Source organism: Choloepus didactylus, chromosome 2 (genome assembly GCF_015220235.1).
Source record: "Choloepus didactylus isolate mChoDid1 chromosome 2, mChoDid1.pri, whole genome shotgun sequence".
Taxonomy (NCBI): Eukaryota; Metazoa; Chordata; class Mammalia; order Pilosa; family Megalonychidae; genus Choloepus; species Choloepus didactylus.
The window spans coordinates 214,758,566-214,785,084 of NC_051308.1; the positions used below are offsets into that span (position 1 = coordinate 214,758,566).

Genomic DNA, 26,519 nt, shown 5'->3' on the forward strand with positions numbered 1-26,519 from the left:
AGTTGCTGTTTGAGGTGAAGGGAAATTTCTAGTAATGGGTGGTGGGAAAGAGCATTACAACATTCTAAAGGTGATTAATCCCACTAATGGAAGGCTAGGGAGGGGGTGGAATGGGAAGATTTAGGCTGTATATATGTACCCACAACTAAAAAAAAAACAGTCTAAATGGATGATTGAATGCCAAGGATGAACTTGGATGGAATTGGAGGATAGAGGACAGGTGGCTCAAAGGGACACAGTTGAGACATAAGGTAAAGGAAATACAGAATGTAAGCTTTGTATCATTGTTGAATCTCTTGTACTTAGCTGCGCTTAATGGGATTGCATAAAAGAATGTTCTTGTTCATGGGAAGTGTATACGTGAATTATAGTGTATGTTCAAGGACATGTGCAGCTAGCTCTCATATGTTCAGAAGACAAAGCAATAGATGATGGATGATAGGGAGGGAGGGAAAGAAATAGTGATGTGACAGCATGTTAAGGCTGGTGGATTGAGCTATCGGGGGAGGGGGGTCAGGGTATGATGGAATTCTTTGTATGGGGTTAGTATTGTTTTTGCAACTGTTCCTATAACTTTGAATTTATTTCAAAATAAAAAAAATAATAATATGTAAAGCAAATAAACATATTTCAGGGAAGCAGTGGTGTATGTAGAAAAACATGAGCAAATAAATGTACTAGTAATCAAGAATGCCAGTAAAACAATGATGTACCTTTCAAATTTTCAATAAAGAAAATGCACACACACAAAAAAATGACATGCATAGAATGATACCCACCATTTAATGGTTGCCTCTTGAGAAAGTAAAAGGGCAATGTTATCAGGAAAAGATTTGCAAGGGGGCTTCAATTGTATTTGTAATATTTTATTTCTGAATTAAAATCTGAAGCATAACAAAATGTAGGATCTGATAGGACTAGAGGTTACATTATATTCTCTGTACTTTTATGTTAAAATGAATAATTTTTTTAAAGTGATAAATAAATCCAAGACTGTGTTTGAAAATAACTAAATAAATCACTAGTTGGACTAATAAAGAAAAAAACAAAAATGAGTGTGATGGTTAATTTTGTGTCAACTTGGCTAGGTTTATGGTCTCTAGTTTTGTCAAACTTCAGCCTAATGATTACTGTGGAGGTATTTAGTAGATAGGATTAGGATCTACAATCAGTTGACCTCAAGGAGATTACCCTACATAATGTGGGTGGGCCACATCTAATCAGTTGGAGGTTTTAGGAGAAACTGACAGTTCCAGAGATCAGAAATTCTGCCTCAAGACTACACCCTCTGCTCTTCCCTAGCCTCCCTATGAACTCTGACTAAAGACTAACATCAGTCCTCCAGGAATTTCCAGCCTCTGATCTGCAAATAGAGAATTTGGATTTGCCAGCTCCCACAGGCTCATGAGCCAATTCCTTAAAATAAATCTCTCTTTATGTGTGTGTGTGTATACATATACATATATCCTGTGATTGTTTTTCTGGAGAACCCTAATACAATGACTAATACAAGGTCAGTAAGAAAATAACTACAGGTATCCAGAATAAAGAGAACACTTTCTACAACTCTAAGCAGATACATTTGAAAGCCTGAATGAAATGGAAGCTCTTTCTAGAAAAATGACAAATTATAAAAATCAACTTAAGAGATAGGAAATATTAATAAGCCAATAACCACCAGAGGAAAAAGAAAGAGAAGGCATGCAAGAGCTAAAGATGTCAGAGAAATATCCCCCCACCTCCCAATCCAGGTACTGATATATCCACCACCAAATTCCTTCAAATCGATGAGGAACATACACTTCCTTTGACATTTAACTGTTTAAATAACAGAAGAGTCCTTCCTTCTGGAATTATTTATTTGAAAAATAACATTAATATTTTCATAAAGTAGCTTAATAATTTCTATTATATCATCCCAACAAGTGGCAATATTACACAACCAAAACGAGCAATATTTAGTCTGTGCTTAAATGTGACAGTTCACAGAAATGGAAATACAAATGGCTCAGATACCCAACCTTATTCTTAAGAGAAATACAAACTAAAACTAAAAAAACTAAAATACCATTTTTCAACTAACAGATTGGCAAAGATCAAAAAGTTTGATAATACTGTGAAAACCTGAGGAAACAGGTACTGAGGCATTGGTGGTGGTTGATTAAATTGGCACACCCCTATAAAAAGCAATTTGCCAATATCTATCAAAAATAAAAAGGCACCAATCTTTTGATCCAGTAATCTCCATTTTAGAATGTATTTCACAGAAACTTCCTCATGTACAAGTTTATTAAATCCAGTAAGAATATAAATGGAAAGAATTAAAATGTCTGTCAGTAGGAAGTGCTCAAATACATTATGGTCTATTCACAGGATAGCACATCCATACAATGAAATCTTACGCAGTTGTAAACAAGAATCAAGAAACTCTTTATGTACTGTTAAGTCTCAAAAATATGTTAAGTGGAAAAGATAAGCTGAAGAAAAGTGTGTATAGAACCATTTAAGTAAAATACCTCTGAATATTTAAGAAACTGATAACGTTCCAGGAAGGAAGAATTGGGTGCTAAGAGTAGGAAGGAGACATTTAACTGTATTTTTTTTTTGGAATTCTGAACCATGTTCTAATGAAAAACTATTTTTTCTTTAGAGACAAAATTTTGAAATCCAAACTATAACTTTCCAACAGAAATCAAAAATTCTTTTAGGTAGGTTCAAATTAGCCAACATCATATTTTTTTCATCTGATTGATAAACTTTTCTACAATTCCACTGAGTCTTTCAGGCTCCATCAGCTTATTGACCAATTCTTGCTCAACTGCCATCAGGGCCAGGCCACTAGGCCTTTCTTGCCCTGTGGTATGATATAAGTAAGTCTTAAGGCGGGTCAGTGTAGAAAATGAGGCTTCGGCACTTGGTGAAGTAATTGGCCAAGACAAAGCAATATATAATAGCTTTGAGAGGCAAGGAATATTATTGTGAAGACCATGTTGAATAAACAAATAGCCAAGACTGATAAAATTGACACATTCATAATCTACAACAAAGTTGAGCTTTGCAAAGTGTCGATAAAATCTAAGTTCTGGGATAATATCTGCATCAAGTTTATAAAACTCTTGAACATATTTGGCTGTTGCTTCATTTAATGGTTCATTCCATTTAAATAACAGTTCTGAAATTTGCTTTATTTTGCAATAATCAAACTCTGAAAAACACAATTTTAAATTTTGTAATACAGTATCCAATCCTTGGAAGTAAATATTAATTTTATATTGTTCTTCTGTTGAAGTAGGAAAAAACACACTATCTGAACTGCCATGATCCATAATTTTCTGAATTTTTCTTCGTTTTTGAGGGGAAGGTTTTTCAACATCAAAACCTTTACAGGTTATTTTTTGACATATTTCCTCTGCTCCATCCCAGATAGTTTTGAAATAAACATCATTCCTCTCAGATGATAAACATTCTAAAATTGCTTCTATTTTTGAAGACAAAGAAAAAATGTCTATGGTATCACTTTGAAGCTCTTTGGAAAGAATTCCTGTAACACTTAGCACTCGATAAAGAAATTTTAAACAAAAGACAAATTCAAATTTAGAAACCAATGTTATTAAGTCACGCAATTCATCAGCCAAAGTTGGGTTTGAAGAATGGCTTGATAGAACTTCCAATGTTTCGATAATCTTTGGAAGACCCTCAATCACAGACAGTAACGTACGATCATGGACTGTCCAACATGACTGTGAAGAATGTTTCTTGCATGTTTTGTTTTGGCTTAGCTTACAAATGTTTTGAAAACTTGCCAACATTTCCCCAGACATATACATAGTGTTGAACAAAGACGTGAGAGTACTGAGAGTACTTCGGAGTTCTTTTACTTCTTTACAAAACCTAATCACTGCTAAATCCAAAAAATGTGAATAACAATGTACGTATAAAGCCCTTGGCTCCTCCTTTTTGAATTCTGTTGCGATTTTACTAAATTTTCCCCTCAAATTAGTGGTACTATCATAGGCTTGGCCACGTATTTTATTCAGATCAACTCCAATATGCTGCAGGTAAGTTTTGATAATCTTATGTAAGTTAGTTCCAGATATGTCTTCAGTATCAAGGAAACCCAAGAATCTTTCTTTAATTAAGATAGCCTTTGAGGTTTTTTGTGGGTATCTTACACAAACTGAAAACTGTTCTTTAGTGGTACTATCAGTTGTCTCATCACATATTATTGAAAAAGCTGAGGAGACATTGATCTCATTCACAATATCCTGCAACATTTCAGTCTTTATTATTTCAATAATTTCATTTTGAATTTGAGTACTATTAAAGAATTCAACTTGTGAATTCATAAGTCGAAATATTTCTTCTCCTTTATCTTTTGCTCTGATTTCTAACAATTCTAAAAAATTGCCTTTATTCACAGATGAAACAGATTGGTCATTTCCTTGTAAAAGTAAACACTGCTTTCCAAGAAATAAAATATTTTCAATTATAAACTTTAGGTACTTTTTATTTCCCTCAACCTGTTTTGAATGAATAGATAAATTATCATTAACTGTTTCATCACAAAAATGGTATTCTCTCCAAAACTGCAACGACTTCAAATGCATTTCACTTTTCTCATGTTTTCTGAATTTTTCCAGAGTTTTTTTCCAATTAGAAATTCCTTGGGTTGCAAATGACTCTCCTCCATAACTAAAATTTTTTTGGCAGAACAACTGGCACGAATAACAGAATGTCACATCCTTTTTAACACTGTTTCCAAAACTCGGAAAATTTGAACACCAAGATTTTTTCATACTTCGTGACTTCCCTTTAACTTTCTGTACTTTAGATGTAAATTTAGGATGACACAGCCCATCATTTATTTTCATAGATTTCATATTGTATGCAGGATCCTGGCTTGATACTTTATTCTTTTGTACTTCAATATCAGAGCCAATTGTATGCTGACTGTGTACAGATGAAGATGGCGAAAGGCTTGGCTGTTCCATACTATTATTAGCAATACCATTACTTGATTCACTGAGTGAACTCTTAGAAATCTTTGGGAAAAAATGATAAAATAATATATTTTAGCAACTTTTCAAACAATCAATTAAAATACCTTACAGATCTATTCTAGCAACACAGTAAAATACATGGGTGAATTATAGTATGAGCTCCACTAGGGGGAAACATTAACAATTATTTATAACTATTTGCGATCTAGATAAAGCATAAAATGTTCAAATAACCTTTTGCATGTAATTGTAATAAAAATAATTTTTATTGCTCAGATGACCAGAATTGTATAACAAGTATTAAAGACATGATAATTTTAAAAAGAGGAAAAATGACTTATAATACTGCTTCAGCATTCCTTTTAATAATTTCATGTCAAAATTAAGACTTGGGAAATTGAATGTGAACACCAAAAGGTATTTTCAAGTGTATCTTTACTTTTTTGAGAGCTAAAATGAAAACAAGAATGAAGATGCTAAGATATACATACATGTATAATCTGCCTAAAAAAGAAACTAAATGCTAAAAACAGTAGCAAAAATATTAAGAATAAAACTTACATCTGCAATGACATTTGCTGTTAGTGAAGAAACTGTATCTGTTAAAATAGAGCATAAATTCAAGGTGTTATACTAAAATCTACAAAACACTACGATAAACTGTAATTGTTCATTTTTACATTAAGAAATAAAAAGAAAACTTGGAATACAGATTCATTAAGTAAGGCAAAATAATGTGTATTTCAAATATACTCAAATCAATTTATACCTTGTAAAACATCAGAGTTTACAATGGGTAGGTCAACATGAGTATCTGCCAATGACATTATATTGCTTATAACTGGAGTTGTATCTTTCTTTGGAGAAGGGAGCTCTGTTGAAGCATCTTGCACCATGGAAATATTTACTGATAAAAATAAACAAAAAGACTTCTTGTAAGCTAGGCAGAATCAACCAGTTATTAAAGCTCTGTCTAATAACAACCATTTCAAAGGGCAAATATTAATAGCTTTAAATATTGCTGGGCTAAGTAATTCTTTCTAATTGGAGTAATTTCTATTAGGACTTAGGGATGGCCAGGTTCTTCAGGATAATAACAGGAACAGCACTAAACTGATACTTAATACTTGCCATCATTTTATATCTTCAATCTGGGCACATAATTTCTCAGTCCTTTTATATTATTTTTTATAACCTATAAGCAAATTTTTATGTGAAATTAGCCATGAAGAACAAAGAAGAGATTCCTATGGAATCTCCTAATAAGCGTCATTTCTAACACTTCTAGGCTTCATAAACTTCAACATTAATGGAGCTAGGTTGGTGTCCAGGCTAGTACTGAAGAGATTTCTTCAATAAGCCAGTTTACATGATCTACAATCTCCTGGGGTACCATTCATTCTGCAGTTTATGTGAATGGCATCCCTGGTCTTATACAAGGCTCTTTGATAAAATACTAAGTTGGCATTGTACTATTTGTGTTTTTCTATTAACACATGTTAAATAAAGCATTTTCAATTAGTTCTACTGCATGTAAATTAATATAACTGATAGCCTTATTTTTACAAAGCAGAGCTAGGTTTGATACAACATTCTATATTCTAACAGAACCATTCTTTATCTTAAATATATTAACTCATAAATATTAAGTGCCTCCTGTATACCAAGTCTTGTGGTAGGTGCTCAATAAATACACTAATGTAAATATACATAAATTCATTTACTAAAGGTCCAAAAAACTCTAAAGACATGTATCTGTAAATGTTTTCTTAAATCTTGCCTTAAAATTAAGAGGGTTTGTATCAGTCTTTACAAATAATATTAAATCTCTAGTGGTGAAGTAATCTTCCCTTTACAAAAATTACTGGAAAACTTCTTTGTAACAAATTTTGAATTGTTCTGACTCAAATTTTTTTTTATTGTGGTAACATATATATATATATATAATAAAATTTGCCATTTAAACCATTTTTAAATGTGTTTTGATTTTAAGTCATTTTAATCTGTAAGTGAATCAAGGTTATAAATTAAAGCACAGAGTAAGTGTTCTTCAACAGTTACTAAACCTCTGAAAACTGCTAAAACAAACTTTACCTGAAGAAGATTCCATCTTAGCTTTATTGTAAGCAGAGAAACAACTAATAGAGCAGAAAAGCTCTGTCTTCCCCAAGACATTGGTAGTCTCAATAATTTCATCTGAGGGCTTCAATGATTTGAAAAGAACAGATGGAAGTGTTTTGGCTGGTTTCTGTTTAGAGATTAAAATAATATTCATATTCCTGGTAATATGACATATATTGTTAACGAACAAAAACATACCCCCATGCTTTTAGGTGAAATATCACAATGACGATAGTCATATTTTTATACTTTATTAAAAACCTGAAAAAGAAGCACTATAGATTGCAATGACTGTGAAATGAAGGAAACTGATACATCTGTTGGAAAACCATTTGTATTATTTGTTAGATACATTAACAGCAATAATAAAACATAGGTGTGCAATGAAGAAACTGGTCATAGATGTTCATCATTCCAGGCAATTAAATTCAACTGGACAAATACACAAAGCTCTTAAATTATAGGTCTCTCCTCAATGCCAGCAAGGGCATCAACTCAAGAAAGCCTCCTATCAGTGCTAAGAAGGAGCCAGAAAGGGTGCTTAATACACATTATTGAGATACTGTGGGAATCATTGTTTTTATACATTAACTTCATGGTATAAACTGCAAGCATATTGTAAGAAAGCAGTTTATAAGCAGTAAGAAGTACAGAGTTAAGTGAGTTCAGTAAGCAGTCAATGTGCAAAAGAAAAGGGTATAAAGTGTGAGGTTCACTACCTATACTTTCTGGTGAAACAGGAATCATCATTCCTGGACTTAAGAATACAACACTGATGGCAATGATGGAATAGAACTGCTTTGGGGGACACAAAGCACAAAGAAAATGAAAATATCTTACACAGATTTTCTTTTTCTGTGAAAGCAGAAGATACTAGCAAAGAACAATGAAACAAAGAGCAGAGGATAATTTTGAAAATTCCCATTTTTATCCTTTACTAGCATGAATAATTTTTATATTTTGAGAAACCCCAACAATTCACCATTCTTTAACATTAAGCAACAATAGTAATAATCTATAATTACATTAATTCATATTCATATGGGAAGGCTAATACTTAACTAATTATACTCTATTATGGAGTTATGGTCAAAATAATTACACTAAACAATGTCATTTTTCAAGATTCACACATTTGAAAAATTTTCTAATTCTTGGATTTAGTTCACTAACAATATGGGGTTTTCTCCATTATCACTCCAATATTGCACAATATTTCACATGCACGGCATATATGCAGGGCAAAGTGTGAGGTGTTACCTGTTAACTTTTTACCCAAATCAGCCCTACTTTATCACATGGGCTGAATAACTGGGTACTCAACATAAGCTCTTAAAAATAGGACAAGGCCTATTTACTGAGTGAGAGGGATAAAGAAGGAAAAGAAGGAACAATACTTCTCTTCTTTCCCGTTTCCGGTCCCAACACAGGATACTCGCCTGGCAGGGCATTTTCCCAAAGAAAAACATGGTTCACAAATAACTTATCCTGAACTGTGGCTCACTGCAACTCCCAGCTTTAATTTGCTTGTTTTTAAGGAATTTATAGGGTAGAGTTGGGTCTCAAACATCATCTGAAAAAGCAAAATATGTGACAGTCCCATCTCCTGAAAGGTGCTCAGACCACTAAAATAGTGTTAATTTCACTTAGAACACCAAAGCAGGGCTAGCTTCTCTGATGTCAGAAGCACCCACCCAAAGCTCCCATCAGAAGCAGGCGCTTAATTCTTACTGGTTTATTTCCTCCTGTGACTGATTCACAAAAGCATATGACTTTCTTCATTCATCTTTACATTGCTTAGGAATAAGAGCTAAACACATGGAATTAAAAACTCTTTTTGTCTTTGTGGCTGGGTCTTACTGATCAGTAGACTTTGCTGCTTTTGCTATCTTTATTTGTAGATTATAAACATGCTTCCACTTGCTTGTCTTTCCTTCAAGGTAAGGTGATTACTCTGAGATTCTTTCGAAAAATCTCCATACAGCATTTATCATGAATTCTTATGCAAGAAGAAACTTGTAAAAGTCTTTATTTCATCTTCTAACCTCATCTTACTAATCCACCATTATTCCTAATGGTACTAAGATCTATATCCCCACATTTTCCTGGAGTGGGAACAACTCATAGGCCATCTAATGGAAGGAACTCTATCTTTTATTTTTCATCTTAGTCCTATGCAGTAAATTCAAATGGAAGCGGTCCTTATTTTATGCAATAGATTTTTACTCATACCTGCTTGTATGCTGTAACACTCTTTGAACTATTAAAGTACTGAGTCTGTCCTTCCATTTGAAGTATGTTGAATGGACTAGAGCTGGTGTAACAGTAAGTCCCACAGTTCTCACAACAGTTCATGATGAGATTGTTAGCAGAGTGAAACTTTAAAAAGCAGGCATTACTGCAAAGACTATGTTTTGTGTTCTGGTATTTTACTTCATACTGAATCTAGGAATTAAAAAAAAAGTCAATCAAAAACTTTGATATTTAAGCAGAATCATCAGAGTTCCTAAAGATTAAAAAAAAAAAAAAGCAACTTACACCAGTAGTCTTCTGACACATGCTGCATTTGGTTAAAATGCTATTAGTACACATGGTAACAAAGGGCTTTCTTTTTTCTTCATAAGATGAAAGACAAGATTGGCTGCAAAAATTTTTGCTAGAGGTAGTATCTTCCAGCTGCATACTGATCACATCCTTTGGGTTTAAAATGTCTCTAAAATAAATAATAAGAGCACCATTCAACACTTCCAACACGATTATTTCCTCATCTTCATAAACTAATTCTCCCCCACAAGCAATCTCCTCCCCTGCTATTCCATTTATATGATGAACTGTGAAACAGTAGTAACACCAGCCTTGGAATGAGAAAACTCAAATTTGGTATCTAGTCCTAGATAAGTCATTCATATTCTCTCAATGTTAATATCTTCATTAGAAAGAAGGAATTACAAAACACATTTGACAGTGCTAATTTGAGGAATAACCAGCCTGTATTAGTTGGTGCTAGTGATACAAGAGTGATAATGAGAAATCATATATTTGAACTTGAGTGACTTTGGACTCTATAGGGGTGAGGATCTCAAAGGATAGTTCTGTGGACTCCAGGGGATCCTCCAGATACTTTCAGGGGTTCAGGGAAACTAAAACTATTTTCATAATAATATTAAAATGTTATAAGCCTTTTTTACTGTGTTGACCTAATGATTTAAAAGCAATGGTCAGTAAAACTGCAGTCAAGGCAGTGACACCAAAATGTACTAGTACTTTATTGTTCACTGTCATACATTTGCAGTAAAAACCTCAAACGTGACAGTTTTCTTAAGAATGTCCTTAATGAAGCAGTAAAAATTATTAAATCTTGATCCTTGAGTACATCATTAATATTTTATGTGACAAAGTGGGACAAAGTACTTCCCTTACACAACAAAGTACATTGGTTGCCTCCAGAAAAACCATGTATAAAAATGTTAAGAGTTGCAAGTTGAAAGCTTTTTTCATGGAACACATTTTTATGTGTAAGAATGACTAGCAGACAAACTATCATTCAGAAGTGGGTATCTAGCAGATATTTTCTCAAAAATGAACAAAGTGAGACTGTCTCTTTAAGGAAAACAACTGACAGTATTTATAGCCAATGATAAAATTCAAGCTATCAAGTAAAAATCAGAATTTTGGAAAACCTCTATCTGCCACCTTGAGCTTGACCACTTCCTAACACTAATGACTTTTCTGATGAGATTGGTGGTTATAGCAACAGATGTGATTTTTTTTTTAATATTGTATAACAAAGTATGTCAACATTTGGAAGATCTGTGTAACTCAGTGAACCAATTTTCCAAATGACCATACCATGATGTTACAAAAATCACTCATGGGTAAAAGATCAATTCAAAGCACAAGAAAGACTAGTGGATTTTATTGTAACAGAGTACAAAATGTTATAGTTTCAGATTCCACATAGTAACTAATTTTTAAGAAACCACCACTTGTCTTTTGGTGTATCAAAGAATAACAACCACAACAATCTAGAAGGCTATTATTAAAACACTCCTTCCTTTACCAACTACATATTTGAGGCCAGCTTTTATTCATAGACTTCAACCAAAACAACATATTACAAAAATTGAATGCAAAAGCAGATATGAGAACCCAGCCTGACATTAAAGAGGTTCACAAAACTGCTAAAACAATGTCAGTCTTCTCACTAAATTTTTGTTTTGGAAAATATGGTTATTTTTCTTTAAAAATGCTATTTATATTAACATGTATTGGGTTTACAGTTCTTAAATGAGCTAACAGTTAAATTTTAAAACCATTTCTCAGTTTTAATTTCAAACAGTAAATATTGGTAAATATAACTTTAAAAAATAAAGCTCTTTGTTCTTCAATAATTTTTAAGAGTACGAAGGAGTCCTGAGACCAGAAAAGTTTGATAAATGCTCCTACACGAAAAACCAACATATCTGGCTACGTAGAACTGACAGGATGTCAATCTTTCACAATAACAGTTTTCCAGATGAAACACTCCTGAAATCAACCCTACTTCAACATTTTCTGATTTTTAGTATATTATAAACTTCCCACCTTCTTAAACAAATGGTACTGAAAATAACAGCTTCATTTCATTATCACATCAGTCATTTTACTAGTTTAAAATAAAGCCCTATCTGTAGTGCCTGGGTTGTGTTGTCTCATACTTCACTTGACAAAAAATTTTCTAGGATTCACTGTGTGCCAGGCAGTGTTAGGCTTTGAGGATGTAAAGATGAGTATAAGCTGATCCCCAATTTCAAGAGGTTCATAGTCCGATAGGACAAAATCAAAATTTAAAAAACATTACTATAATATATTATGATCAATGCTGTGGGAGTTATAAACACAATACTGCAAAAACATAGACCAGAGAACAATTAATTTTTGGAGGGTAAGGCAGGAGGGAGGAATGGTGTGGGGATAGACAAGAGGCAAAGATATCTGAGGCAGATCTTTAACACAGAAACGAAATTAGCCAGCTGGGAAGAGAGGCAGAAGAAATACTGCTATTGGCATGCTAGAATGCTGGCTTCTAATCTACTAAAGCCTTATAGATAAAAAATTAAAAAATGAATCTTGTTAGAAGTGCCTAAAATTAGCTGAAACAAACTCTGAGCAGGGGTCTGAACAACTTTCCTTTAAATAAACCAAATGTTAACACTTTAGTGCATTGGCTTATTTTGGCCTTTAATGATTATTTCCCAGATTTCTGGTTGAATCGATTTGGAATACTAAAATTCAGAAATGACACTTCTTGAACACACTGGCTCTCAAATATATATATATATATATATATATATATCTTTCTAATAAGATTTAAAAATGTCATTTTTAAAGCTATCTTTCATGTGGCTAAAGAAACAGAATACTGTACTAACCCCAAACAGATTTTAAGTTCTTGCTATAAAAGAAACCTTAACAATAACTGAGAATTGGTTAAAATCTTGAGAACTATAGATTAAGAGGATAATGAATGTGGAATAAAAAAAAATTTGAAAAAAAGTTAACTCTGATCAGCGGATGGCCTCTCCCAGTCTAAGTATTACTACTATCTTTCTACCAACTTATAAAATAGTATTTTTTAATCAAAAATTATTTTATTCCAGAAGTAAGTTAATGCATCTCATAATTTTGCTCATACTGGATTTCTTGGCCTCAGAGACAACTCACACACTAACCCTTTCCTGCTTCAGCCTTTTTCAATCTATTTGGGAGATGTGCTGAAGATATGGATTGGATAAACTCCAAACATAGCAACATGATACCTTGACTTCTCAGGGCCTCAGTTTCCTCAAAACTAAAAGAAAACGTTTGGACTGGATGTTCTCTAAGTTCCCTTCCCATTTTATGTTTCTGCAGAAAAGAAAGCAGGCTGAAGTAATGAGGGTGCCAAACAGCCCACAGCAAAAAAAGAAAAAAGACACAGTATGGTATAAAAGGGCTGAAAAAGCAACAGAGAAAGGTAAGTAAAGTTCATGGGAGTAAGACTTAAAGTAATGGATGACACCTGAAGCAGCAGCTAAATGAGAAACTGAAGCAACCAATAAAAAGGGTTTTTGAGTTTGTTAATAGAATAGTGAAGGTTAACATTTACTGAATTCCAGTTTTGTTCTGATCAATAGATTAATCTATTTATTTATATAAATTTAATTCACATAATTTGTATATACATTTAACAAAACAGGACTACTAAGAAACAAAAGAAGTTCTCAATATTTCTCAGTCTTTAGCATATACATGAATCACCTGCGGTTCTTGTTAAAATGCAGATTCTGATTCAGAAGGTCTGGATGAGATATGAGATTCTGCATTTCTAACAAGCTACTGAGTGATGCTAGCATAGCTGCTCAGGGATCACATTTTGAGTAGCAGAATGTAACTGTGAATGTGGAAAGCAAGATTCAAGTTGTTACAGTCTGATTCCAAAACAGGACATTATTTGAAAGGAAATAATTATATTTAGAAGCAAACCTGGTGGCCTATATGTTGCCTTGCTCTGAAAAAAAGACATTTTAAATTTAGCATTAGCATTTAATGAGTACTAACAACCCACAATCACACTACCATAGGACTTTCAAAACCAAAATGCCAGAAATCCTTCACACATCTTGGGGTAGAGGTTGAAGTTCTGGACATTTTTCACTAATTCATTATTAAACTTGAGTGAAGTCACTACTTCCTTTCTCTGATCTAAACTGCTTTACATATGTAAAAGTCAGCAAAAAAGACCCCAACAATATTGCCGAGAAGTTTTTAAAAGATTACATATATATGTCTGTGTTTAATTCTTCAGTTTTTCAAAAGAATAACTTGATTTGCCATTACAAGAAAAACATTTTAGAAGTTTCAAAACAACTGTTAAATGATTCATTTTTGAGTAGTTGCTGCCTACACAGTTAAATGATAAAACAGAAGGGGCATACATTAATCCTACTTATGAAGAATTTCAACTGAAAAGAATATGAAAATAAGTTTTAGAAGACATGTTATTTCAAGTTAAAGAGTAACAGAACTCTTCACGTTTCAATTTCTGGAAACCTCTCAGTGAAAAAGCTTTTTCTGAAGAATCCGTTAGAGGAACTAAACAGAAGCAGCTTTTTTCCCCACTGAACCAAGGTGATATTTCTTCAGAGAAAAAAATAAATAGAAAATTACAACTAAGACCCTGATCGAGATCTATTAGGGAAATAAAAAGGGGCAAAACTGAGAATTATATACTTTGAGCAGTTTGAACAAGTTCTCCTGGGAGGAGCTGGTGAATTGGCAGATGAAATGTATCCGGTGATGCATGGTGTGGAGCAGAAAAGCTGAGAAGATCCTTTCCTCTGATAAGCAGTTTGCCCCTTTTGGAGAATTTTTTTACAACCGGAACAGGAAACTTGTATAACTGTGGTTGAAACTGAAGGAAGCATTTTACTCATGCTAGATGATGCCAGAGAAAGCTGAATGCCTGCAGTCAACTGTGAAGCTATAAAAACAAAACAAGAAGGAAGAACTTTAGTGTTTACATAAAATTAAGTATGAATTCTTTTATTTTCTTTTAGTGGTAATTCTCATGGACGTGAAACCCAACACTAACAAAGCAATATTCAAAGGCATTGTACAAAAAAGTAGAATAAGCTGGCTATCCTAATGGTCAGAATACATGTGATTAACTTAAACAATTTTGTTACCACTCTCTGAAAACGTGGAGCTTATTTTCAGTTCGCTTTCTTGAGTTTTGGGCTGTTGGGCTTGACAATACTCCTAAAAAAGAAAGTTGAAAACAATGAATACCATGTAATTAAAACAATCGGTTATTCAATAAAAAGTGATAATTTATGTTCAAGTCTGCTGAGTGAATTGTATAACTGAATTGAAGAAATTGGTAAGCGCTCCCTCTTTTGGTGCTCTTGGCTGATAACACCAATCAATCACTACATTATTTTCTATGCTATCCAGATGTGACCTCAGAATCTTTGTCAGTGCACTCCCACAGTAGCCCTACAGAGAGAAGATGTACTCAATGACACCTATTTTCCCTCTTGTTTTAATCATTAACAGCTAATTATCTTCCTTAAGACCTTAAACACAAAAACATATTGGGATGAATGATTCTTACAAAAGAGGATTTTTCAGATCAGCAGAAAATCTCATGGCTACCATATCTAAACTTGCATGTGTTTGAATGTCCATAGGTTGAAACAGCAATGATACTTCCCAGATGGAAAAAATTTCCCTGTCATAAATTCAGAAGCAGACTGCTGTTACCAACTCAATGAGTGTCATACCCTTACCTAACACAGACCTACTTTTGGCTATTACTAGAAATAAATTTAAAACTGAATTCTCTGATTTATTTTGTGTTTCATTAAGAATTTTATCAGGTTCACATACAAATATTCTGAGGAAAGCTGGCCGTACTTCAGAATACTCACTTTATGTGATAAGTCTAAAAATGTTTAAGATTATTTAAACATGAAACCAATTGGGATAAAAAATAATAAAAAAAAGTTTTAAGAATTTAAAATTTATTGACTCCACTACTCAGTAAAGCCAATAACATAAAACATATAGTTATTTGCACTGTTTCAAGTTAGGAAAAATGAAAACAAAAATGTGTTATCCTCACCTAAGCCCCTAACACTCTAAGCAATCCTTTTACCTATCCAAAAGTCCAATTCCAAATAGTACATTCTTCTCTCAATTCCCTTTCTTGCATATACTTATTATGGCACTTCACATCATATACTTTGTGTTACTTGATCAACTGCTTTGGAAAAGATAAGATTTAAATTTTTGAACCTATAAACCATCACAGCAAAACTAAAATCTAGAATTAAATGCTGCTCTAGAAAAAAGAAATTAAGCTTAAGATATTTACTTGAGCATTGTCGGGCTCTGTCTTAATTTCATCAAGTCGCCTCAGTGGTGGTACCATTGTCTTGTCACATTCACCATTTAATGGTGGGTCTTTCATTTTAGTATCTGATGCAAAGGAATACTCCAGTTCCAAATTAATGAGTTTCTTCCTGGGGAACAGTTTCTAGATTCCTAAAATACAATATGAATTGAAGAAAAAGTCTGATTTAAAATTTTAGTCCTCTTAAAATATGGTAATTGTTCAGTAACTACAAAAAGTTTTTTAGCTCAGCCTCAAGGTTTCTTCACAGAACCAACACTGGCTTCCTTCAGTCATTATTCCTCAATATAGCTTTGCTTTACACTCCTCTGATAGGCAACATCTCTATCCTTCCTTCTGGGACTAGCCTTCTCCATTTCTATTCCCCCCAGGCCTGGCTACAACATAAAACAACCAAATCTACATGTTTATTTTCAATTTATCAAGTTTTAGAGAAAATGGTTAATCCAATCACCTGTACTCTGGATCTCACTACCCACCTCTGTCCTTCTACAGAGCCAGTTATCTGTCTCCGACTCTTCCTTTCCTTATTGGTTCCTCTCACATTAGCATTTAAATAATTCAAGGATCCAAATTCTACTGCCTTCTTTCTGACTACTCTTTCCCTCTTCCTTGAAAGTCTCTCCTTCCAAGGATGCATGACTCCAGACCTCCTATTTTTCCTCCTACCTCTTTACTAGTCTTCTCCACAAACATTTCTTCTGCTTCTAAAACACGTTTTCCCAAAACACAATTCCCGAGGACACAGCCTTAGATTCAACTATCACTTAATAGGCTGCTTTTCCTACATTCCTGAGCTCCAGTCCATATATCTAGTTATCTATTGGATATTTTCACCCAGATGTTCCACAGGTCCCTCAAACTCAAGAGATTTAAAACTATACTCTTACATTATTCTACAAACCTGCTTTTACATGTTCCCTTTCTTGGTAAATGGTACTATTAGAATCCCCAATTTACCAATACAGAAATCGAGTAGTCTCAAGTGCTTTTTTTCTCCAGACTCCCCACATCTCAACACTAATTAGATCAAATCTACCTTCTAAATATGTCTTGAAATCTGTTTTCCCATCATCCTTCATTCCTGCTTCCGTCCCAATCCCATGGCCCCCAAATCAACAGATTTCTTCTTGGTAAACAGACAGCTAAAATCCAAAATTACAGTATAAAAGATCGTTGAACATTCAGGTTTACAAAGAAGTCCACTTTACAGTTTTTGAGAAATTACAGGAGCCTTCTGATTGTTCAGCCCCAGACTGGCTCCCAGTGTTCTTTTTCCTTTACAGAGGCCTACTTCCCATTTTTCTGGTAGCTACTACCTCAGATCATATATCCTTTGGAATACTTTCCCTTCCTGCCACCCTAGCTTGGCTGCAGAGTGTAAGTCTCCTGGTCTCCTAGATTCCCCTTCCTTGATCACCCCAAGTCAAACACACCCTCTTCTTAAAAAGGGCTTTACAACTAATTATTATGGATGGTAGGGGATAACTAAAATAACAAACATGGAGAAGTTAAAATTCTTAACAGGAGTTATTCCAGGTCAATAGTTAGTACGTGAAAAGACCCAAGGGATTCTGCCATCAGTTTTTATTCCTGAGGTTTGGTTCAACCACCTCTTCCCACCCCCATCTATAACTCAGCTTTTATTCAAAGCCCTTAACTCAAAACAGGAAATGAAATAAATAAAGCCTGTAATGCCCTTCAGACAGAACAAAATGAAAGGGTGCACTCCCTCTACTCTATTTAAAGTCAGCAAACTACCTTTGAGACTCTCCAGACTATGAAGTGCAATTGAACGCTGGTATGGCCTCTGCTCAACCCATCTGAGCATTACACACACTCAGCCAAAACAAAACACTGGAAATACTGTATTGTCATTAAGCAGATTCCCTTCATCTGAAAATAAATATGCCATGCAAGTGTAAATATCAATTAAATATCAAGCACCTATAAGCTTGGCATCTTGGAACCCCTTCAAACCTGTCATGATCTACAAGTTTTCTGAGCTACGAGAAAATGGTATGTAACATTTGTCTAACCATTAGAAAAACAAAAAGAGCAAACCACATACATGAATGACAAATCCATTACTTCTCTTTACAGTAATGTCCACATTAGAATAAAATGACAGATCTCCCACCCATCTTTCCAAACTGTAGTACCAATACTCCCTGGGGTTAAACCACAATATGATAGTCACAGGATAAATGGGGCACATCATCCTGCTGGTCAATATTGCTTGAAAGTAAGTAATTTACACCATTTTAATTTGAAACAAAGAGATATATTATGGAACAGAGAACAAAATTAGCATTCCTTTTTTAAAGTAAAGATGAGCCTGCAAAGAAATTGCAAACTACCAGGAGTTATTTCCAGCTACACACACAGGATTCCAGAGGGAATGTATCTACTTTTCCTCCTGGAAAATTAGTATAATATTGCTCACATAAACATGAAACTTCAAATTGCTTCACCTTAATCTTTTAATTCCTCCCCACCATGTATGTGCTGATACTGTTCTTCCCACAGAAGTCATTTCTGACTATTCAAATCCTACTCGGCTTCTAAACCAACTCAGCTCCAGAGTTATCAGATTGGCAAGAATTTTAAAATAAGGGTGATAAATCCAGCCACAACAGAGTAGCCTTTATCATACTAAAATCTCCCACTGAAATCAATTATAAAATTAATGGGCTTTATCCTTGAGGGCACTTTCCAGGACACAGTAGTGGAAAACAGCCCAAATAAAAACCAGCAGTGTACTGAGATAAGGAGACTGAATTAGTTCTGGATTGCCAAAATTAGCTGGAATTCATGAGGCATAATCCGGGGAAGGAAGAAAACACAGAGAAATGAGTCCCCAAATTTGCATACAGATGTTCCCTTCCCCCAAGTCACTTGGGTTTTAAGACTCCAAAAAATCCAACAGAAAACAGCAACTGGGAGGCTAAATAGCAAAGAAGAGATTATATTAGATACGCTGAGTTATGAAGAGAGATGTTGAAATTCAACTCCAGTAAAGGTAGAGAGGACTCGGTAAAGACCTGGACTTTCAGTAGAGACTCCAGGAGATCACCCTCGAAGAGTTAAGGATCATACCCTGGGAGAAAAGACCACTTTTAGCAATAGACCAGCTCTAACAAAGCCTAAAACCAATCCTGAATACAATCAATATAATCTGCTGATACTATTTGCCTGCCTAAAGAAAATTTAGTCCCCTCTGAAGGGAGATAACATCACTCAGTCTCTAAAAAGTTTCACTGACAACATCCAGAATCCAATAAAAACTTACAGGCCAAAACATACAAATGAACAAACAAACAAAAAAAGACTGACTGAAAACCAAGGAAAAAAAATAAACAATAGAAATAGATCCACGGGTGACTCAGATATTGGTTATCAAGCAAGGACTTTGAAATGTTCAAGAAAATACAGGGAAAAAAATGGAGAAATTCAGGAGAGACTCAGAATCCACTGGCAAAAGAGTCAAATGGAAATTCAGGAATTAGAAAATGATATAGGGACATTAAGAATTCAATAGATGATTTAATATCAGATCAGTGAACTAGAAGATAGGTTAGTAAAAAGTAGTCAAACTGATGCACAAAGATAAATGTAAGAGACATGTGGGACATGGTGAAAAAGTCTTACATACAAGTTAGCAGAGTTCCAAAACGAGAGAAAATAGACAATGGGTCAGAAACAATATATGAAGAAATACTGGCTGGACAATTTGCCAAAACTGAACGAAAACATCAAACCACATGAATTTAAGAAGCTCTATGACTCCAAAACAAGATAAACACAAAGAAAAACACAACTAGGTACAGCATAGTCAAACTGTTGAAAACCAAAGATAAAAGGAGAGTCTCAAAAATAGCCAGAGGGAAAAAAGACACATCAACATAGAGGGAAACAAAAATAGGAATGAAGGCTGTTTTCTCATCAATAGTGATGGAAAGCGGAAGACAAAGGAAGACCTTTAAAGTGTTAGAAAAAATAAATCTATCCAAAATTCTATAACCAGTAAAAATATCCTCCAAAAACGAAAGCGAAATAAAGACATTTTTAGATAAATGAAAACTGCAAGAATTTGTCACCAGCAAATGTACACTGTAGAAATACTAAAGGAAATTCTTTAGGCTAAAGTAAAATACTATATTGGAAAGGAAGAAGTAAAAATGTATTTATAGACAAACTGAATATGGAAAAAATCCTAAGGAATCTCCTCTTTTCCCTCCTCACCTCCCAAAAACTATGAGAATAAGTGAATTTAGCAGGCTCACAGGATAATACAAGGTCAGTATTTTAAAATCTCCTCTCTCATTACATTTCTTCAACATTGTACTAGAGGTTCTAGTCAGGTCAATGGAACAAGAAAAAGAAATGAAAGACATAAATCTTGAAAAAGTAGCAGTAAAATTGTCATTATTTACGGATGACATGATTGTGCACATAGAAGCCCCAAAAGAATCTCCAAGTAACTATCAGAGTTATTAAGTAAATTTAACAAGGTTGATATTCAAAATTCAATTATATTTCTTTGTACTAGAACAATTTGAAAATAAAATTTAAAAAAGTCATTTTCAATAGCATCATAGACATCAAAGACTAGAAATAAATCTAAGGTGTCAAGACTTCTACATAAAAACAAAACATTGCTCGGAAAAAATAAAGAAAAATAAATGGAGAGATATATCATGCTCATTGACTGAAAGACAATATTAAGATGCCAATTTTCCCTAAATGAAACTGCAGATCAAAATCCCAATCAAAATCCAGCAGGGGTTTTTGCGGAACTTGCAAGATGATTGTAAAATGTGTACAGAAATGCAAAGAACCTGTAATAGCCAAGACAATCACAAAGAAGTTGGAGGACTTACTATAAAATTACAGTAATTAAAATAGTCTGGTATTGACATAAGCATAATAACAGAATGATTAACGAAAAAGAGAAAGATATATGGCAGTTACATAATTTTTAAACAAAGATGTCATTGCAATCTTTTATCTATATTTAGAGTGAAGTTTTTAATCATTCTAACCATATTGTAATTGGTGTGGCAGAGACAAGAAATGTTTATTGGCCTTCTGTGTATATCAAATGTTTTTTTTTCCTCATGTTAGCAATGTCAAATAGGAAGAATACATATTAAAAACAATGTGATATAATTGAGACACTACCAAGTATCACACAAAATGACTTTTTCCATATTTCAAAGTCATAGAAAATTGTTTCTTAAACATGTATCTTGATGAATTTGTGGTTTTAAGTGACTATTGTTCACATTTCATGAGCCAGAAAAAAAAATGCCTCCAAGTTTGAAAAAAACAAGAAAAAAAAAAACCCTGTTAAAAGAATAAGGCAGAAAATATCTATCCATATCTCCAATAAAGGATTTATATCTAGAATATAAACATCCTAAAAATCAGTAAGACATACAATCTAATTAAACAAAATAGGCATTTTATAAAAAAACAGGCATTTCCTAAAACAGGATAACAGAATGACCAATAAACATAGGAAAAAGTGCTCCATGTCACTAGCATTCAGAGGAAATTCAAATAAAACCACATGATGCCACTGAATGGCTAAAATTAAAAGAACTAACAGTACCAAATGTTTGTGGGGTTCTGGAGCATACAATGCTGGTGGAAATTTAAAGCGATAACAATCATTGTGAGAGGTTGTTAGGCAGTATCTTCTAAAGTTAAACATATATATGACTCAGGCACTTCACTCCTGGGTACATATCTAATGAGTGCTTATGTGTACCAAAAGACATGTGGAAGAATGTTCATAGCAACTTTATTTGTAAGAGTCAAAACCCAAAACAACCCAACCATCTATTAATAATACAATGGATATAATGGAATGCACATATAAATTGTGATATAGTCATACAATGGAATATTGCACAGCAATAAAATAGAATGAATTGATGCTACGTGACAAACATGGATGAACTTCACAAAGAAGCCATGCATTGTATGATTCCAATTATATGAAGATTGAAAGCAAGCAAAACTGATGTATGATACTAGAAGTCTAAGAAGGAGATATTTACTAGGAAAGCCATGAGGAAGTCTTGTGGGGTGCTGGAAATGTTCTATTATCTTGATCTGGATGTTGGTTACATGGACATATGTAAAATTCATCTAGTTATACACTTATGATTTCTGCACTTTACATATACACCCACATGTCAATAAAAAGAAAAATCTTTCAAAAAGACTGCTAATATACAACATTGGAAAGATATGGCAACATGAGCACTCCCGTGCATACCCTGTTAAAATCACATTAAAATCTAATGTGAGTGCTCTGACTAGGTACTTCTAGAAACTGATCCTATAGAAATAATTGCAAATGTACATAATGATGTGTATGTACAATGTTTCCTGCAGCATTGTTAGCTGTAAAAACCTAAATGTTCATAAATAAAGAGGAGTTAAGTAAATTTGGACTTCTCTATATTATAGAAAACTGGGCTGTTGTTTGTGTAGTCCAAATACTGCCCTGGAGGGGCATTCTAGTATTTTGTTAACTGGGAAAAGCAACTTGTAGAACAATACTTTGACCCTATTTTTATGTGGGAAAACTATATATATGATAAATTCTGTCAGTTCTCTTGATCTTCATTTAACAAAGTTGCCATATTAACCAAAAAGAAACAGCTGTTTCACTGAAAACTACGTTAAATGTTTGGAAAATACTCAATAACAAGAGCCATTAAAAAAATAAAAACTGAGAATTAGGGATAAAATAATCATAGAAGACTAGAAAAAAATCATAAAACTCCAAAAACTTTGTACTCCAAAAGTTCTGAAAGTATCTTTCATTTCTTACTTCACTTTTAAAGAAACTGAAATGGAGCATTTTAAACAATCCATTATGGGTTTGGTTTAAGACAAAAAACAAACAAACTAAAATAACTATAATTGTAGCTTCGTACTCAAAAAAAGGCCATGAGCCTACACCTAAGATCCACAAATGAATGTACATTTCCATTTCACTAACCAACTACCAGTCATGAATGTGTCTACATTCAACAAGAAGGGGAGAAAATTGAGGCAAAGGTGTCCACAACAGTGAGGTATGAAGAAGCATTAGAGGGAAGGGCAAACAAGCCATAAATTAAGATCATGTCTCCAGCTGGGAGGTTGTGGGCTGGTAAAATCTTACACATCCTTTAAGGCGCAAATGTCACATGTTCCCCAGAGCATTCTGACTTCCCTTCCTTGCATTTCCACCTTTGAGCAGAAATTAATTGCTTTCATCATTCGGGTTCCCACTACTTCCCAGATCTTTAAAAAGATTTTTATTTCTTCATAGTACAGTTACTTCTTAATACATCACACTCTGCAAGGATTTGTTTTATTCAGCTGATTTCTGCAAGCTCTTTTACTGTCCTGATGGGAAGAACGGTGGAGGCAGGTGGTGAAATGCTTTTCAAACCAAACTAAAACACCCATGCTTCCTTCTGTGGGCAACAGGGAGCCACCATTTATGAGGTGCCTAGGGTACTGGAGTTGCATGGTAGTCCTGACCCTCATAATACTCTGCCTAGCACAACAGAGTAAGTGCAACAAGGTAAGTGTATATACGGTACAAAGCAGAAATGAGGGAGAAGATGATCGACAAAGTTTTCTGGAAGGAAATCTGAGTTAGGTTTTAAAGTAACTGTATATATCAAGCATTGATGGGGGATATTCTAGGCATAGAGACAACATAAGCAAAAACACAAATATATGCTACAAAGAGTGGAGTTATTGTTGAAGGTAAAATGCAAGAGTACTACTGGAAGGAGGTGAAGCTGGAAAAGCAGACATAGGACAGATCAGGAAGGCCCTTGAAGAAACACCAAAGAAACTTATCTAACAAGTCAGTAGCTTTCAAACTGTGCTTTTGGGGTTCAACAAACATTTTATTCATATTTCATTTTCAAACTAAAAATTTATTTTAAAAAACAATAAAAATATGAGCTTTACTCAACTGTGTTATATACCAAACATTAAGTATTTTGGAGACCTCTGGAGCATTAACTCGTACTAGATTAAAACAGACCTTGTGAAAACAGCTTCACTTGACATCTGTGTAAATATAATTCAATCCTTGTGGCTAAGGCATTGATTAGGAAGGTTACAGCTTTGCACTGAATCTGGCATGTATATGTTCATTCACATAAAATTCTAGAAGCAAATTCACTATTTTAGCAAATGCATCTACTCCTCTAATGCTCTTGCCTTAACCTAAGAATTAAATGGTCGAAGTGAATGTCTAAACGTGTTAAGTCCTGATACTATTAACACCAAATGTAGTTCTTGCTATAGGTTTTGGGGCTCCTTATCTTATATAATCGTCATGAGGAGAACAAGCTGTCGTCAGATGTTATCAGCGATTTAATTCAAAGTAAAAATTACCCACTTTACGCCAAACTGCTGGTTCAGTTTGAGACGTATCCTGAGACTGTATCCTGAGAAAGCTTGAGAAAGTTACTGTTTGCAAATACTTAGTCCATGCAAACGAAGGTAAGTCTCAATCCTGTACCATAACGCAAAATACTGAAATAAAGTGTGATAAAATAAAGGCTGATAAAGATTGCACCATCATCTAATCCCAATTTCAAGTCCGAATTCATCAAGAGTCAAACTTATAAAATGGGTAATACTCATTTGTAGTGATTCTTTAATTTCTTTTAGCTGAGCTCCCGTGTACGCTCCCATTTGCAAAAGGAGTCCCGTGATTTAAGTTTGAAAAACCACTTCTTAAGGAAGGAGAGCCACAGGTAAGATCAGTTCAATGTTTTAGAAACTAACGAAGGCCGCGAAGAGAGGGCAAACGCTGAAAGCTGTTACCACGCAGATGCGGTAGGCGGCGAGAAACGCTGGAAGTGGGAGGCAACGACCCCCCGATTCTTTGTTGGAAGGTTAAAGTGACTCTCACGAACACAATCCAGCTCGGGGCCTGGCCAGAGTTCCCGACCCCCACATGGCGGAGTCCACACTCAGGGCCCGTCCCTAGAACCCCGGCCGGAGCCCGGCGCTTCTTCCTCCCTCCGACAGGCGAAACTCTCCACCCTTCTCCGGAAAGGCACGGGTGTTGGACAGGAATAAAGACCGAGACCAGAGCCGCATAGAGGCTTACTAACTTTTCTGAGAGACGCCCGCCGCAGAAGGCTCCTCAGAGGAACTTCGGTACAAAACGGTCACGTCGCCCCCGCCCCTTTCCCGCCGTGCTCTGCGGCTGAACATGCGCAGCACCGCCCAACCGGCGTGGCCTTTTCTTCCTAGTTTGGGAAGAGCGACCTTGGGGTAGGAGAAGATACGAGAGAGGGGCGAGGAGAGAAAGAGAGGAGGTACTGTGGTGTCGGGTACATCCGCACCTTGCATCCGCACAGGATCTTACCATTGAAGCCAACTTTAGATCGCAGTCAAATTTGGACCCTAGGGCAGAAAAAGCTAGGGCAGCTTTGGCATTCACTCAGAACTCTACCGGGGCAATTAGATTTCCTGGATTCAAGGGATAACTTTCCAATTTACTAACTGCGACCCGGAGCTATTTGGCAACCTCTTTAGATCCCAATTTCTTCATCCTTGAAATGGGAGTAATTATAGTACCTGCCTACGTCATAGGCTTGTGAGGATTAAAGAAGGTTACTTTAAAAATGCCAGTACATGGTAAACTCCCAGTAAAGGAATTTATCAGCAGAGGTAAAACAAAAATCCAGGTTGCTTCCACTTTGGGGGACTCTTAATATATTAAAATTAAAATAATCCTAAAGCTGGGTTGGAAAAATCAAGGTGTATTTTAAATGCTTATAGTTAACAAATTAATGCTTTCAACACCTAAAAAGTATAGGATTAAATAATTGTGCCATTCCTAAAATCACAATAGGATTATAAAAATATATAAAGTTGAATGTTAAATTTATTGCAATCTTGTCTTTGACCATAATTTTTTTTCCTAACTTATTACCATAACTTGTTGAGGAGGTATATCAAGGCTAAATTTGAGGCCCTTTGTTAATACAGTTCTAGGTCAAACAGGCCTTCTGACCCTTGCTGCTGTGACCCCTGAATATCTTCTGCAGTAAATATGAAATGCAGACCCTGTTGATTTTGAGTACTAGACTTGTCACCAAAGTTGATTTTTCCAACAATTAGTCTTACCTTCCAAACAGTAATAATCTATTCATTTAGACCATTACAATTGGAAAGGACCCCACTAAATTATCTCTCCTCTAATGCACCCATTTTGCCACTGGGGAAACTGAGGGCCAGAGGGCAAAGGTCATTTACTCCAAGTCACACTGTGGTGATGCAGTGACTAAGATCAAACTAGAACCCAGAAATGAGTGCTAGTCGAGCAGGCCTCCAAAGGCAAGTGATGTCATTACCAGGAACATCCTTGGGAGTTGAAAAAATGGAGGATTCATGATAAGAACTCTCAGGATGTCTGA

The 26,519-nt window shown here is 34.7% G+C and overlaps 1 protein-coding gene across 2 annotated transcripts; it reads right to left on the reverse strand.

Moving 5' to 3' along the window:
* Positions 1-892: 892 nt before the first annotated feature.
* Positions 893-25,271, reverse strand: ZMYM1 (zinc finger MYM-type containing 1). Of its 2 annotated transcripts, none has more exons than XM_037827764.1 (10): positions 25,209-25,271; positions 16,018-16,187; positions 14,828-14,900; positions 14,373-14,622; positions 9,660-9,834; positions 9,354-9,566; positions 7,095-7,248; positions 5,770-5,907; positions 5,562-5,599; positions 893-5,042 (listed from the first exon to the last, which is right to left on the reverse strand). In XM_037827764.1, the coding sequence occupies exons 2-10, from the start codon at positions 16,111-16,113 to the stop codon at positions 2,730-2,732; spliced, it is 3,450 nt and encodes a 1,149-aa protein (XP_037683692.1). In that variant the 5' UTR covers positions 16,114-16,187; positions 25,209-25,271; the 3' UTR covers positions 893-2,729. The 2 variants fall into 2 exon arrangements, with proteins under 2 accessions (XP_037683692.1, XP_037683693.1); XM_037827765.1 differs by having other exon boundaries at positions 24,485-25,265.
* Positions 25,272-26,519: the final 1,248 nt, after the last annotated feature.

Coding starts and splice junctions, on each gene's coding strand:
- ZMYM1 (XM_037827764.1), bottom strand. CDS start 16,113: ATGAAAGACCCACCATTAAATGGTGAATGTGACAAGACAATGGTACCA. Junction 9,567..9,659: donor TGTGTCAGAAGACTACTGGT/GTAAGTTGCTTT, acceptor TTTAATTCCTAG/ATTCAGTATGAAGTAAAATA. Junction 5,908..7,094: donor TAAGATGGAATCTTCTTCAG/GTAAAGTTTGTT, acceptor TATTTTTATCAG/TAAATATTTCCATGGTGCAA.